Source organism: Symphalangus syndactylus, chromosome 22, assembly GCF_028878055.3.
Source record: "Symphalangus syndactylus isolate Jambi chromosome 22, NHGRI_mSymSyn1-v2.1_pri, whole genome shotgun sequence".
Taxonomy (NCBI): Eukaryota; Metazoa; Chordata; class Mammalia; order Primates; family Hylobatidae; genus Symphalangus; species Symphalangus syndactylus.
The window spans coordinates 60,020,966-60,036,937 of NC_072444.2; the positions used below are offsets into that span (position 1 = coordinate 60,020,966).

The 15,972-nt window shown below is 40.4% G+C and overlaps 1 protein-coding gene and 1 long non-coding RNA gene across 15 annotated transcripts in view; one reads left to right on the forward strand and one right to left on the reverse strand.

The window, feature by feature from the left end:
- LOC134735541 (uncharacterized) overlaps positions 1-15,972 on the forward strand; it is a 130,114-nt gene that overhangs the window by 43,531 nt on the left and 70,611 nt on the right. Inside the window, exons 3-4 of one of the 3 annotated variants that reach the window (XR_010118735.1) lie at positions 7,875-8,088; positions 8,471-8,550. This is a non-coding gene — a long non-coding RNA (uncharacterized lncRNA). Of the gene's footprint in view, positions 1-7,874; positions 8,551-10,356; positions 10,538-15,972 lie in introns of those variants that run through there. The other 2 variants (XR_010118734.1, XR_010118736.1) reach the window with 2 other exon arrangements.
- The window catches only part of ZRANB3 (zinc finger RANBP2-type containing 3), a 307,089-nt gene that overhangs the window by 21,279 nt on the left and 269,838 nt on the right, over positions 1-15,972 (reverse strand). For 5 of the 12 annotated variants that reach the window (XM_063630970.1, XM_055262013.2, XM_063630974.1 and 2 more), the window contains 4 exons: positions 12,531-12,945; positions 9,849-10,052; positions 6,473-6,564; positions 1,130-1,231 (listed from right to left, as the gene is read on the reverse strand). In XM_063630970.1, the coding sequence (XP_063487040.1) occupies positions 1,130-1,231; positions 6,473-6,564; positions 9,849-10,052; positions 12,531-12,945 (813 nt within the window). Of the gene's footprint in view, positions 1-1,129; positions 1,232-6,472; positions 6,565-9,848; positions 10,053-12,503; positions 12,946-15,972 lie in introns of all 12 variants that reach the window. The other 7 variants (XM_063630968.1, XM_063630967.1, XM_063630966.1 and 4 more) reach the window with 2 other exon arrangements.

Here is a 15,972-nt window from a genome sequence, read left to right on the forward strand (position 1 = left end):
CATGCCACCATACCTGGCTAGTTTTTCTATTTTCTGTAGTGACAGGGTCCCACTATGTTGCCCAGGCTGGTCTTAAACTCCTGGGCCCAAGTGATCCTCCTGCCTCAGCCCCCAAAGTGTTGGCATTACAGGCGTGAGCCATCTAACCCAGCCAAGAGATCTTTTTCAAGCCAAAGATTCTCTAAAGGCATGTTTCAGGGCATGCAGTGTATGCCCTTTACACACATGGATCAACAGTGATAATATGCTCATTGAGACCAAAAAAGGTCTGGAAGTACATACCCTACCTGGGGTCAAGGCAAAACTGGGTGACAGAATGATGATAGTGCAACATTTGAGAATTGCTTCGTAAATGATGCCTAAGTTTTCACAGGAAAAAAAAAACATCAGTAAATCTGGGACATTTTTAGTAGGGTTACCAGTCAAGTATACATAACTGGCTATTTTCTGGGACTCTGAGAATCAGGGTTAGATGATTCCAAGTAAATAGCTTACTGCTCCCTTTTCATTTAAAACAGGTGTAGCTGATCTACGGGCAATGCTTCATTTCCACTCAAATGGTAAAAAAAAAAAAAAAAAAATCACCATTTTCTTGTAAAAATAGCACACAGCATGCTGGGTTAGTCCCTGCGCATGATGACCCTTCTTGGCAGTGAAGGAAAATCAGCCACAGATCAGTGTTAAGACCTCCCTGGCAGGAACTTGGCCTGAAGCTGCATGCTAGTGCTTCTGATAATGAATAAAGAATCACCCAATAAGGTATTACCTCTGCTTTGGGAATTTGTCATTGTTAGAACTTAACCTTAATAGAAAAAATGTGATTCTAGCAGATACAAATATCACTGTTGCTAATCCTGTGAATGAGAAATTAAATAATATGAGGAGGATTCTTTCCACAGAAACAGCAACTGTAGGTGTGATCATTTGCCAAGGAAACAGATTTCACATATATTCTTAGCACTGGGTAATTAATAGGCACCGCCTAGGCTGATGAAAATGCAACCAGTGATTTGACTCTACAACATGCCTCAAAGTGCTTTTTTAAAATTAAACTCAAAATGATCATTAAAATTACTAAAACAAGTTTATTTAAAGTAAATAAAGCCATTTTATTTAAAACTATTCTTACCAGTGAGCGATTTTGTTTCAGCTGAAAGCTTGCTGGTAGATCTTCCCAAAGGTCTAATTTTATATCCAAAGGAATGAAATTACAGCTCATCTGTTTTCCATCCTGATGATAGATTAGGAAGACACTAATAATCCAATTTTGTATAGGCACTAGCAACTATTTTAAATGAAAATAATTACATTATGACACAATATGCCTAGTCTCCTAAAAGAAAAACTGAGGTGACACGTTCTAGACAAGGGTCCACCAAAATGGCTCCTCTGGAGAAACTGAGCCAAGAAGAGGAGTCAGGCTCTCTACCGCACTGTATGCCTCCATTGCCCATGCCTAGCCCAAGGCTATTGCCTTCAGCCTGGAATGCTTTGTTTACTGCTGTGTCATCCTCTTTTCTATTGACTAATCTTGGAAAGATGTATCAAAACAATAAAATTTGTACACTGCAAATTAATATAGAAGAATATTACATCCTTGAAGTTAACAGTAGCACAACTATTCCAAATTTGCAAATAAACTTCTTTATACTCACTGACAATATAAGTATCACATCAAAGAATGGTATCAAGGAATAGTCTGAATAACCTTCACCAAATGATATGCCTGTCCATTGTTACAGGAACAAGGAAGTAAAGAGAAGGTAGAAAGATCAATTCTAGAGAAATTACTTAAAAATTGGCTCCCCCAAAGGATTGTCACAATATCAGTCAATGAGGACTGTCTGCCAATGGTACCACCTGGAGAGTAAGTAGAACTGCATTTAGGTCCCAACAATCAGTGCACAACATCCTGAAATCTTTTTTTTCCCTTTATTTTTGAGACCAGGTATCACTCTGTTGCCCAGGCTAGGGTGCAGCAGCGTGATCTCAGCTCACTGCAGCCTCAACCTCCTGGGCCCAGGTGATCCTCCCACCTCAGCCTCCCAAGTAGCTGGAATTACAGGCACGTTCCACCACTCCTGGCTAATTTTTTATATTTTTTGTAGAGACAGGGTTTCACCATGTTGCCCAGGCTGGTCTCAAAATCCTGGGCTCAAGTGATCCTACCACCTTGAACTCCTGGGCTGAAGTGATTCTCCCGCCTTGGCCTCCCAAAGTGCTAGGATTATAGGCATGAGCCACCACGCCCAGCCCCTGAAATCTTAAGGGTAGAAAGTAACCACATACAGCGGGGTAGTAGAGGTATTTCCTTTATAAAGGGGAAGAAGAACCTCTCATACGAAAATCTATTATATCAACAATAGTTGAACTCATATTCTCTCAGCTAAAAAAAAAAAAAAGTTACAGCTCCCACAATTGCTTTGGAGAAAAACATACAAAAAGTACGCACTGATTAAAAATTTTGAGGCCAGGCACAGTGGCTCACGCCTGTACTCCCAGCACTTTGGGAGGCCGAGGCAGGAGGATCACGAGGTCATGAGTTCGAGACGAGCCTGACCAACATGGTGAAACCCCGTCTCTACTGAAAAATACAAAAATTAGCTGGGCATGGTGGTGTGTACCTGTAATCCCAGCTACTCCGGAGGCTGAGGCAGGAGAATCGCTTGAACCCAGGAGGCAGAGATTGCAGTGAGCTGAGATCCCGCCACTGCACTCCAGCCTGGGTGGCAGAGAGAGACTCCATCTCAAAAAAAAAAAAAAATTGATATGTAATTCTAAACCCTGATATAGACTTGGGATTCTGGCTGAAATGAACAGTTCTAATATGATACAGGATGCTAAATGTCTGTTACTACTCTTCCTTTAAAGGGATATCCTTTTAGGCAGTGAACTAGGAATTTTTTTTTTTTTTTTTTTTTTTTTGAGACAGGGTCTCGCTCTTTTGCCCAGGCTGGAATGCAGTGGCACGATCTTGGCTCACTGCAACCTGTACCTCCAGGGTTCAAGCGATTCTCCTGCCTCAGCCTCCCAAGTAGCTGGGATTACCGGTGCCTGCCACCATGCCCAGCTAATTTTTGTATTTTTAGTAGAGTCGGGGTTTCACCATATTGGCCAGGCTGGTTGCGAATTCCTGACCTCAGGTGATCCGCCTGCCTCAGCCTCCCAAAGTGTTGGGATTACAGGCATTAGCCACTGTGCCCAGCCTTACTTCAGCTCTTTTAAGGTGAAAAGGAAAGCTTTCATCTCAGCTCTACTCTGGTTGTGAAAAGATATGTCAACAACTCATCTGCTTAGTGTCTTGTGTTTGGAAAATTATTTGGATGATAACATTTTATGGTAAAGGGACATGTAAGTATTTAGAACAGTCATAAAAATATATTTGAGACCATTAACAGAGATGTCAAGAAGCAGGCTACTAGGCTGGTGGCAGAGCCTGAATACAGGTGAGCGAGGTGGTTGCTGTGGTTTGGTTTGGCAGCAGGTGCATTATACCCTCTGCCAGGAGCTTGCAGTTCTCTCCCTGTCTCCACCCCAACGGGGATAAAACACTGATCAGGTAATCCAAGAGGCAGAGCTTTCACTGTATAGAGTAAAAAAAGATTAAAGAATTTAAGGGCTTCTGGATTTCTGTGGTATGCTCTGCCTGGTGTCTGCCCTTTGGTTTCTTTACCCTCTTGGGACCATTTCTCTGTCCCCCTCATGTGATGGTCTGAGAAAGAGGCATGGCCTAAAGATCCCCCAACATGGGGGATGAGGGTGGCTCAGGCACTTAAACCTGCCTCAAGATGAATAAAGGAGTCATTGGTGCTCCCTGCAGCCTGGTTCACCATGTCAGAGGCTCCACATGGTAGACCAGGCTCCACACCTATAAGAGGAGCATTGATTACTGCCTGGCTTGGTTCTCGATGTCTCTCTCTCAGTTACTGTCCCATGCTAGAGGCTGCTTGGGGATTCTGGTATTCACCATCTTAGCCATCTCCTCCTAAAAGAATATTATTACATGGTACACTATCTATCTATATCTATATTCAGTTTAGTAGAAAACCTGTAACTGAAAGCTTGGTCATCTCCAACATATTATCTTTTAAACATTGATATAATGGACCACGAGTTTTAAAAGTTTCAAATACTATCTTATGTACTTATAAAGATTAGAAATTTAAAATTTTAGGCTGGGCGTGGTGGCTCACGTTTGTAATCCCAGCACTTTGGGAGGCCGAGGCAGACAGATCACGAAGTCAGGAGTTCAAGACCAGGCTGGACAACACAGTGGAACCCTGTCTCTACTAAAAAATAGAAAAATTAGCTAGGTGTGGTGGTGGGTGCTGCAATCCCAGCTATTTGGGAGGCTGAGGCAGGAGAATCACTTGAACCTGGGAGGCAGAGGTTGCAGTGAACTGAGATTGCGCCACTGCACTGCAGCCTGGGTGACAGAGCTAGACTCCGTCTCAAAAAAAAAAAAAAAAAAAAGACATTTAAAATTTTAGACCAAATAAAAGTATTCATAATCTATCCAGGCCATAGATTCTCACATGGTTCCTGTGATCCTTTCAGAAAGTCATAAGTGTTTTCATACTAATAGTAAGATACTGTTCTCTTTTCCCCTCTCATTCTTTCACAAATGTATGGTGACTTTTTCCAGTGGCTACATGAAATGCTATCACGACAAACTGAACGCAGAGACAGATATGGGAATCCCACTGTTTTCCATTAAGACTTTAGAGAAAATTGCTAAACATGTAAAACAATGACATTCTTCTCACTAAATATTTTTTTGACTTGGAAAATATAATTTTAAATAAAAAATGTTATTTATATAAATATATAATGGGTTTGTTTCTCTTAAAATATGCATTTACTCACTTAAAAATAATTGTTGGCCAGGCATGGTGGCTCATGCCTATAATCCTAGCACTTTAGGAGGCTGAGGTGGGCGGACTGTTTGAACCCAGGAGTTTGAGACCAGTCTGGGCAACACAGCAAGACCCTCTCTCTCCAAAAACAAACAAACAAACAAAAAACGGCCAGGCGGGTGGCTCACACCTGTAATCCCAGCACTTCGGGAGGCTGAGGTGGGTGGATCACAAGGTCAAGAGGTCAAGACAAGCCTGGACAGTATGGTGAAACCTCATCTCTACTAAAAATACAAAAGTTAGCCAGGCATGGTAGTGGGCGCCTGTAGTCCCAGCTACCTGGAGGCTGAGGCAGGAGAATCGTTTGAACCCAGGAGGCGGAGGTTGCAGTGAGCCGAGATTGCACCACTGCACTCAAGCCTGGGTGACAAAGCGAGACTCTGTCCTAAAAAAAACAAAAAAATACAAAACAGAAACAGAAAAATGTAATTGTTAATTATTCACATTTAAGTGAATAAATGAAAAAGAATTTTTTTTTTGTTTGAGACAGAGTCTCATTTTGTCGCCCAGGCTGGAGTGCAGTGGCGTGATCTTGGCTCACTGCAACCTCTGCCTCCCAGGTTCAAGCGATTCTCCTGCCTCGGCCTCCTGAGTAGCTGCAATTAAAGGCACTTGCTACCACACCCAGCTAATTTTCGTATTTTTAGTAGAGGTGGGGGGTTTTGCCACGTTGGCCAGGCTGCTCTCAAACTTCTGACCTCAGGTGATCCACTCACCTTGGCCTCTCCAAGTGCTGGGATTACAGGCATGAGCCACCACACCCGGCCATAAATGAGTATTTTTGAGAGGCTCCATTTTAATTTCAAATATAGTAGACATCAACAGATATAACCCATATAAACAAAAGCTCTTTGGGGTTCTCAATAAATTTTAGGAGTGCAAAGGGGTCCGGAGTCTAAAATGTTTGGGCACTACTAAGCTAGCCTACGGCAGGAATCAGCAATCATCTGACAAAAAGCTTCCTAGCATTTACTCAACACGAATGGGCAGGTCTAGGCTTCTGTAAGGATGCTGCTGCTCCTGCTGCTGCAAGTGATCATTGCAGGAATTAACGATTATGGAGCATTCATATAGGCCAGGCACTGTGCTAAGTGCTTTACAGGACTCAGCTTCTTTTATCTTTGCAACAAATCCTGTCTGCATTTTATTTTTTATTATTTTAACAATTTTTAATTTTTAAGGGTACATAGTAGGTTTATATATTTATGAGATACATGAGATATTTTGATACTGGCATACAATGTGTCATAATCACATCAGGGTAAATGGGGTATACCACATTTTACAGTTGAGGAAATTGAGGCACAGAGCAGTTGAGTAATGTCTCCAAGATTACATACTAACGGATTTGAACTGAAGCAGTCTGGCCCTGAAGTCTATGTTCTTAAAGACATGTGGTTTTACCTCTCATTGTCTTTAGATTTAACACAGAAATTTGAGAATTAGCTTTGAGGAAAATAACTAGATGCTTATCTCATTGTTAATAAAATTAAGTGAAAAGTGAAAAAAGGAAGTCTTTTTTATGTTTCAAGTTACAGAATCTGCATGACGCTTACCTTAGTATAGATGTGAATCCGGTCAGTATTCCTACTTGCACAAAACATTAAGGTGTCATACACTGGCAAAGTGTCTGAACTCTTCAACTGTTCTGTTAAAGACGACAAAAGAGAACCTGAAGGCTTATCTACCCTCTATCTAAAATAGCTTATTTTAATCGTGTGTAGGTTAGAATGATGAAATAGCTATATCAAAATATCAATATATTTAACAAAAAGTAATTGTCTAGGCTTGAAATGAAACTACCATGGTAGGCCATTGAAGAGCATATTGGCTTATATGGTAACCAATTGTTTTACATTTTTGCTAAGACCTAACAAGAAACAAACAGATTCCGAATTAGCTGAAAAAATACAAGTTGGTAGACATAAGGACGAATTTCCACCAATAAGAGCTGTTATTGGTCTTGAAGAAATTTAGACTAATCTATTCCTTTTGCTAGAGTAGATCTGAGACCGAATGAGCACCATTTTGATTATTAGCATCAACATCGCTATGTTGAGGGCCACTTAAATGCCTGATTCCCTGTAGCCTGGTGCCTGACATTCACAAAAGAAAATAAGCAGACAAGCTTCTTTTCTGATAATCTCTTCTTTTTTAGCCCTTTCTCAGTCCTATTGTCCAATATATTTTGCAGGAGATACAGGATTATCAATGCAGGTCTAAATAATAATTACAGTTAACATTTAGTGAGCACACACAATGTGCCAGGCACTGTTGTAGGTACATACAGAACACCTTTCAGAAATAAATAGTGCATTTTACATAGGAAGAAACTGAGGCACGTTAACTTACTTATGGTCATAAAGAGGACGTAAAACCTGCAAGCTGGCTCCACAGCCTATGCTCTTAGCTTCTCTCACAGTTCCTCAGTGATCTTTTAAAGTACTTTCCCAGACCTAGAAGTCTATGATTTGTTTGCCATTCTACTTGGCAATGTCATCATACTATTATTTTTCTAATCAAGGCACTGGCCACTTTACAAACTTGATTTATGAATTATTCCCTTATTTTGTAAATTCAAAAATGTACTTTAACATCTCTGAAACTGGCATGTCTTACAGTCAATAACAACAATGGCATTTTACAATCATTGCTGGCCATGTGGCAGTTGTAAAATAGTTGTCTTTGCCTTAGTATGGATGAGCTGAGTCATAGCTGTAATACTATTGTCACTTCTACACTACACATGAGGTATATGCATTGTTGTTACTATATGTATTTACTTTATTACCTTTAAAATGTCTTTAAATTTTTTCACCATGATTTGGTATTGAAATGGAAAGTTAATCATATATACCATAAAACTTGGATACAGACCAGGAAAGCATAAACTTGGTATTAAAGAAGCAAATGTATATCACTGGAGGAATAACCAAAATATCTTATTTTCTTATAAAGGAACAATGGAGTGCTTCATGGTACTGAAGGAAGCGAGAGCTCTGCAAACAGAGGAAAGTGTCTTACATTGGTTACTGAGATGTTCAAAAGGGTTGCCTATTACATGCCAAAGAAAGCAACTGATAGCAGGAGAAATTGCCAGATCCCTCAGAACAAATGAAAGAAATGTCTAAGCAACAGAGGATGATGTGGCCTGGCCTGGGCTATCATTAAGGTAATGTGTCATAGTTTAATTGGCAGTTTTCTTTGAAGAACTATGCATTAATGCTTAAAGATCAGAAGCCATTCTTTGATAAAAATAACTGTAACAACAATTCCAAATCAGTTGATATTAATTCTTGATAGCTATCAGCTACATTAGGGAACATATTTCTCTTTTCAGTGTTGCCATGAAATGTAAATTAATGGTTTGAGACTATAGATGATGCACCTATGGTCATTCTTCCAAACTCCTGGAATTCCAGAGAGAACAAAACTACAGTCCTAGAGTAGTATGTACCACTCTGGTTCTAAAAGAGCATATGTAGGTAGAATAAGCATTTAACATAGTGTGCCTACTTTGTTTTCTGTTTGTTTTTCATGGAAATCCATGTTAGTGGAAAGATGTGAAGCATACCTCTTATGTGGAATTCTCAGCCCAGTGATCTGAAAAGTCAAAAAAGGGAAGCAGAAATAGGTAAGGGGTAAATGCTGGCATTGTCTGGAGTGAATGAGGGCAAAGCAAATTTCATTGGCAGAACAAAACTTCAAAGTGATTTTTAAAAAGCATTTGTAAGTACAAGCTAACATGTTTTCATCAAGAGATCAATGTACAACTAACAAGCCGGTATTTCCCTGCCATAGATGAAGAGACCCATAGCCCAGGTGATGACAATTGCCAGGTGTTGGTTCCTAGTCTGATATTTAGTTCACTGAGCCATATGCTGTCCCATAACCAGAGTTTCATCAGCACTTGAGAGTTTCTCACAGTGAGATCAAGAAAACTAGAGACACAAAAGAGTATAACCCACCTGAGTCTACACTGTCTACTTTTAAGTAGTCTGTTAAAATTAACAGACCTAAACAGATCCACTCCAAGACATTCTTTGGGAAGACCTTGAGGAGTTAGAAGGAAGGCTGAGAGAAGAAAGGAGGATGCCTTGAGCTCAGAAATTCTTAAATGAACATTTCATTTTATAGCTATGAGTCGGACTCTAAATTATATTAGCGTTTAATAGCAACTAACTTAGAAGAAAAGCTTCAACAGTCTCATCCCAACTACTGGGTTTGTCTGAATAAGAATATCAATCTGTATGTTACTGTGGTCACTAAATGAGTAACAAGGAAAATAACCCAAAAGTACTCAGTCTCTTGCCAGCTAGCCCATAAACGATAGCGAAGTATGACATACAGGCTGGTATTTGCTAACCATCACAGCTATAAATAATGAATGGAATCATCCAAAAAGTAAACAAATCTGAAACACTGTATGGTTGGCTCCAAATGCAGTCATGATTCACACAGTCTTGACATTATGTTCCCTAAAAACATTTTCTTTAAAATACTTTTTAAAAAATATGCCAATTAAGTATAACTATTTACAAGAATTTTTGTGTAAAGGATTAATGATATGCTAAGTGTTAGTTAATTATCTGTCAGTCTTACTGTTTTGTCCCAAAGCACCTCCCAAATATCAAAACAACACCCTTACTGTGTGAATGAGCTAGGCTTGGTTGAGGCTGGGCAACAGGCCTGGTGGCAGCACATGTAGCTATTTATCGGTTTTGCTCTATGTGTAATGTCTGAATGCCAACAGACACACTCAGCTCTTCTAGCCATCTGGTGTTTAAGTATGTGGTTACAAATGGTTGGTATTTTTAATATAAAAGGGTAAAAGGAACCTGGAACAAGGTAGTAATTACTAATCTAATAACAGTATTATGTGTGAAAGTATATGGTTATTACTTGGATGCTAGAAATGGAAACAGGACTTACCATTACCTGGCTGGGATGTAAGTCCATCTTCTTTCTCAATTTTTGATGTTTCTTCCTTGCTGTCAGCTAACTGGCCAGGTTCTGACTGTGCAAGGGCTTGTTTTTCACAGTCTGAGAAAGTTTGAACCTTTTTTGAGGTGTCTTTCTGAGAATCATCCTTCTTGTTTTTATCCTGGATATGGTTGAGGCTATCCATTTGCATAACTATTAAAATAAAAATTATTAAAAAATGTAATAATTTACATTTAAAAGTAAAGTAAAAAGAATGTAACAGCTAGGTCTTATAAAAAGAAAGTGAATAATGTTTATTCATATGTTCAAAACATTTATCAGGAGCCTACTATATACCCAGTACTATTCTAGATGCTGAAGAGACAGCAGGAACAGGACAGAGAAATCCCTGCATTCTAGACTCCATTCTAAATGGCAGAGAAAGACAATAAAATTAACAAATAGGTAAACACTAAATTTTCAGATAAAGAGAACACAACTAAGTTTTTTTTTTTAGTAAGAAGGTTTTGGAGAGCACTACTATAGCAAAAGTCATGAGGACCAAGCTCTGAGAGGAGTCCCATTTGAGCTGAGAGCTGTTCATGGATCTAGGAAGCTTGGACTCGGGCCTGTATTCTTGGTCTAAATATTCTAAATGTAACTGGAAGCCATTAAAAAGTTTTAGGCAAAGGAATAAAGGATCACTTTGGCTGCTGTGCACTGAAGGATCAGATTAATATGGAGGCTATTGAGGCCTGGGAGAAAGATGGTGGCTTTAGAGTAGGATGGTAGCAATAAAAATAAAGTGGTTGGAATCAAGATTTATTTGGAGGTTACTTGCTGGGTTGAGTGTGGGAGGCGAGAAAGAGACCAAAGATACAGCCCAGGTTTTTAGCATGATGTAGTAAAGAACAGGGAGGAGAAGATTTGGGTATCAGATGTGGCAGTGGTAGAAATATAAATCTAATAATTACATTTTTTAAATATAGTAATATCACTGTTACTTAGACTATGTATTTCTTTTTTTTTTTTTTTGAGACGGAGTCTCGCTCTGTCGCCCAGGCTGGAGTGCAGTGGCGCGATCTCGGCTCACTGCAAGCTCCGCCTCCCGGGTTCACGCCATTCTCCTGCCTCAGCCTCTCTGAGTAGCTGGGACTACAGGCGCCCACCACCACGCCCGGCTAATTTTTTTTTGTATTTTTAGTAGAGACGGGGTTTCACCGTGGTCTCGATCTCCTGACCTCGTGATCCGCCCGCCTCGGCCTCCCAAAGTGCTGGGATTACAAGCGTGAGCCACCGCACCCGGCCAAGACTATGTATTTCTAATCAGACTTTCATATTCACAAAAGGTAGTTTTTATTTTTTTAAGTTGCTTGACAGATTCCTTATTAAATCATGGGTCTAGAAATTTTCATTGTTGCTCTTGGTATTGCAAAGGAAAAATCAGAACTATAAAACCCATATTAAATTATGACTTTTGTTGCCAAATCATTCAACTTTTACATTTAATGTGAACTGACATTATTTTATAGTCACAATAGAGCTTATTTTTATTGCCTGTAGCAGTTGGGAATTGCATGCAATCATGCTAATTGTGACAGAGATATTACATGGAATAAGCATGTGATTCCAATTTAGTTCACAGACAACAGGTGCCCACATACAAATATAACCACTCAGATGGCAGGCTTGTCAATTTTGGTAGGAGTACCCAGAAGTGAAAGAGGGAAGACTCAGCTCCTCCCTACATTTTCCTTCAAATCAAAATTAAGACAGAGAGAAGAGCAAGGCAAGAGGAAGGAACTGCAATATCAGAATTTATATCTTAGCTGAGTCTTTGTCAATGCCAATATTTTGAAGAATTAATGTATGATGCAAAATTAGATGTGTACAATTATTACAACTGATAAAATACAATGTGTACTTCCAGTTTCCAAAACCATCAACTTGGCATTTTTATTACTATAAAAATGCTCTATAGAATTGGAAACAAGAATACGAATGATCTTTTTCTTATGACAACCATGGGCATTAATAATCATTTCAGAAACTAAACATAAGAAAATAGTATCACATGCTATAAAAACATACTTGAGGTATATTTATGATTTCTGACTTTAAAATAATATGTTTTAAAAAAGAATAAACTCAAAAAAACCAGACATCAAATTGGTTCACAAATGAAGATTGATCCATAGAGGAGTTTTGATGCCTTGACAAGCAAAAACCATGGCACAATGTATACTGACTAGGCAAAGAAGCTACATTAGATTATTTTGCTATTTAAACATAAAAATAATCCACAATTTCCTTAAAAACAAGTATTAGCTACAGAGGAGGGAAAATAGCAGGTCTATGAGTATAAGGCATATTTGCTACCATAGCAACAGAGCTTCTATTCCTGCTCACTGAATTCATATCCTGCTGACATTAATCAGAAATGTCCATTTGTGCCAAATTAATGCCATATCACAGACGTTTGGGGATATACATTCTTGACAGAACTGAGAGCTTTTCACATTCCATAAGGGATAAATTCAGTCTTCACTATATGAAGCTCTTATTCCAATTTAAAAGCTAAAGTTGTGCTGAGTCACACTAACCCTGGATAACAGCAGTCTCTGAAAGCACAGGTTATCTGAAGACACCACTAACAGCCCTTACCTCCATGGTCACCTTCTATATACTCACCAGCACTGCCTTGAGGAGTCTCACACATTTCACAATAAGGTACCACTGAATTATTGATATAGGTGCAGAGACCACACTGCCAGCCCTCTACAGGAAAGGCTGGGATGGTTGACTGGAACTTGGCCTCCTGGACACTTTCCATGAGTGGAGTTCTGATTTGCTTGGACTGGGATGGCGTCTCTTCCGACGGACTGCAGTGGTCTTCCGAGGCGGCCAATTTCAATCTTTTAGTTTCAGGTTCAACATCACTTTCATAATCGATGATATCTCTTGCAGCTGTTTTTGTAGGGTCTGATGACACTATAGTATTTTCCTCCTGGAATCTGTTTGATTCGTCACAGGAGGTCATCAACTGTCTTTTTTTAGGTTGTGGTAAAAAAAATGATCGAATATCATGCTGTTTTTCTTTTTCAAACTAGGAAAAGCAAACAGTAGTTATCAAAGTAAGAAGCAATCTAATATGTTCTTCTTACATAAAAGAGCTTAATAAAATATTTTAATTAACCATACTGCCTTATCCTTTAAATACTTTTTGGAAATGAATTCATTATGCTCTGACTCTTCATATATACATACATATATATGTAAAACATATCCATGTACTTCCTGTGTCTTTTTTCTTAGCACTTATTGTGTGCCAAGCATTTTACATGTATTAACTCATTTAATCCTCATGTCAGCTCTGTGAAGTCAATACTATTATTATTATCACATTTCGAAGGAGGAAACTGCAGCTTTAGAGAGGTAAGGTAACTTGGTTAGAGCAGTTATATAACAAAAATATACTTAATACATTACCCTAAATATATGTCAGGGAAAAAAGGCAATTGTGTATTCAAATATTTCAGGTCAATCAAGGACCTAAAAAAATGCTTTCACACCCAAACTATAAACACAATGTTCACACATAATGTTATTCATATGAAAATGTTTTCTTGACCAGGAAGCATCTTGACCAGGAAGCTGTTAATTAGGCTGGTTGCAGCGGCTCAGGCCCGTAATCCTAGCACTTTGGGAGGCCGAGATGGCAGGATTGCCTGAGCCCAGGAGTTCAAGACCAGCTTGGGCAACATGGTGAAACCCTGTCGCTACAAAAAAAAAAACAACAAAAAAAAACAAAAAGAAACAAACCCCAAAACAAAAATCAGCCAGGAGTGGTGGTGTGCACCTGTAGTCCCAGCTACTCGGGGAGCTGAGGTAGGAAGACTGCTGGAGCCTGGGAGGTTGAGGCTACAGTGAGCTGTGATTGGGCCACTGCACTTCAGCTGAGGCAACAGAGTGAGACCCTGTCAAAAAAATAAAAAAAAAACAACCAGGGGACTGGAGCCAAGATGGCCGAATAGGAACAGCTCCAATCTACAGCTCCCAGCATGAGTGACGCAGAAGACGGGTGATTTCTGCATTTCCAACTGAGGTACCAAGTTCATCTCACTGGGGAGTGTCAGACAGTGAGTGCAGGACAGTGGGTGCAGCGCACAGAGTGTGAGCCGAAGCAGGGCGAGCCATCGACTCACCTGGGAAGCTCAAGGGGTCAGGGAATTCCCTTTCCTAATCAAAGAAAGGGGTGACAGATGGCACCTGGAAAATCGGGTCACTCCCACCCTAATACTGCGCTTTTCCAACAGTCTTAGCAAACAGCACACCAGGAGATTATTATCCCGTGCCTGGCTCAGAGGGTCCTACACCCACGGAGCCTTGCTCATTGCTAGCACAGCAATCTGAGATCAAACTGCAAGGCTGCAGTGAGGCTGTGGGAGGGGTGCCTACCATTGCTGAGGCTTCAGTAGGTAAACAAAGTGGCCTGGAAGCTCAAACTGGGTGGAGCCCACCGTAGCTCAAGGAGGCCTGCCTGCCTCTGTAGACTCCACCTCTGGGGGCAGCGCATAGCCAAACAAAAGGCAGCAGAAACCTCTGCAGACTTAAATGTCCCTGTCTGACAGCTTTGAAGAGAGTAGTGCTTCTCCCAGCATGCAGCTGGAGATCTGAGAATGGACAGACTGCCTCCTCAAGTGGGTCCCTGACCCCCAAGTAGCCGAACTGGGAGGCAGCCCCCAGTAGGGGCAGACTGACACCTCACACGGCCAGGTACTCCTCTGAGACAAAACTTCCAGAGGAACGATCAGGCAGCAACATTTGCTGTTCACCAATATCCACTGTTCTACAGCCTCCGCTGCTGATACCCAGGCAAACAGGGTCTGGAGTGGACCTCCAGCAAACTCCAACAGACCTGCAGCTGAGGGTCCTGACTGTTAGAAGGAAAACTAACAAACAGAAAGGACATCCACACCAAAACCCCATCTGTACGTCACCATCATCAAAGACCAAAGGTAGATAAAACCACAAAGATGGGGAAAAAACAGAGCAGAAAAACTGGAAACTCTAAAAATCAGAGTGCCTCTCTTCCTCCAAAGGAATGCAGCTCCTCACCAGCAACGGAACAAAGCTGGACGGAGAATGACTTTGACAAGGTGAGAGAAGAAGGCTTCAGATGATCAAACTACTCCGAGCTAAAGGAGGGAGTTCGAACCCATGACAAAGAAGTTAAAAACCTTGAAAAAAAATTAGACAAATGGCTAACTAGAATAACCAATGTGGAGAAGACCTTAAAGGACCTGATGGAGCTGAAAACCACGGCATGAGAACTATGTGACGAATGCACAAGCCTCAGTAGCCGATTCGATCAACTGGAAGAAAGAGTATCAGTGATGGACGATCAAATGAATGAAATGAAGCAAGAAGAGAAATTTAGAGAAAAAAGAATAAAAAGAAATGAACAAAGCCGTCAAGAAATATGGGACTATGTGAAAAGACCAAATCTATGTCTGATTGGTGTACCTGAAAGTGACAGGGAGAATGGAACCAAGTTGGAAAGCACTCTGCAGGATATTATCCAGGATAACTTCCCCAATCTGGCAAGGCAGGCCAACATTCAAATTCAGGAAATACACAGAACACCACAAAGATACTCTGCAAGAAGAGCAACTCCAAGGTACACAATTGTCAGATTCACCAAAGTTGAAATTAAGGAAAAAATGTTAAGGGCAGCCAGAGAGAAAGGTCGGGTTACCCACAAAGGGAAGCCCATCAGACTAACAGCAGATCTCTCAGCAGAAACTCTACAAGCCAGAAGAGAGTGGGGGCCAATATTCAACATTCTTAAAGAAAAGAATTTTCAGTCCAGAATTTCATATCCAGCCAAACTAAGCTTCATAAGTGAAGGAGAAATAAAATCCTTTACAGACAAGCAAATGCTGAGAGATTTTGTCACCACCAGGCCTGCCCTACCAGAGCTCCTGAAGGAAGCACTAAACATGGAAAGGAACAACCGGTACCAGCCACTGCAAAAACATGCCAAATTGTAAAGACCATCAAGGCTAGGAAGAAACTGCATCAACTAACGAGCAAAATAACCAGCTAACATCATAATGACAGGATCAAATTC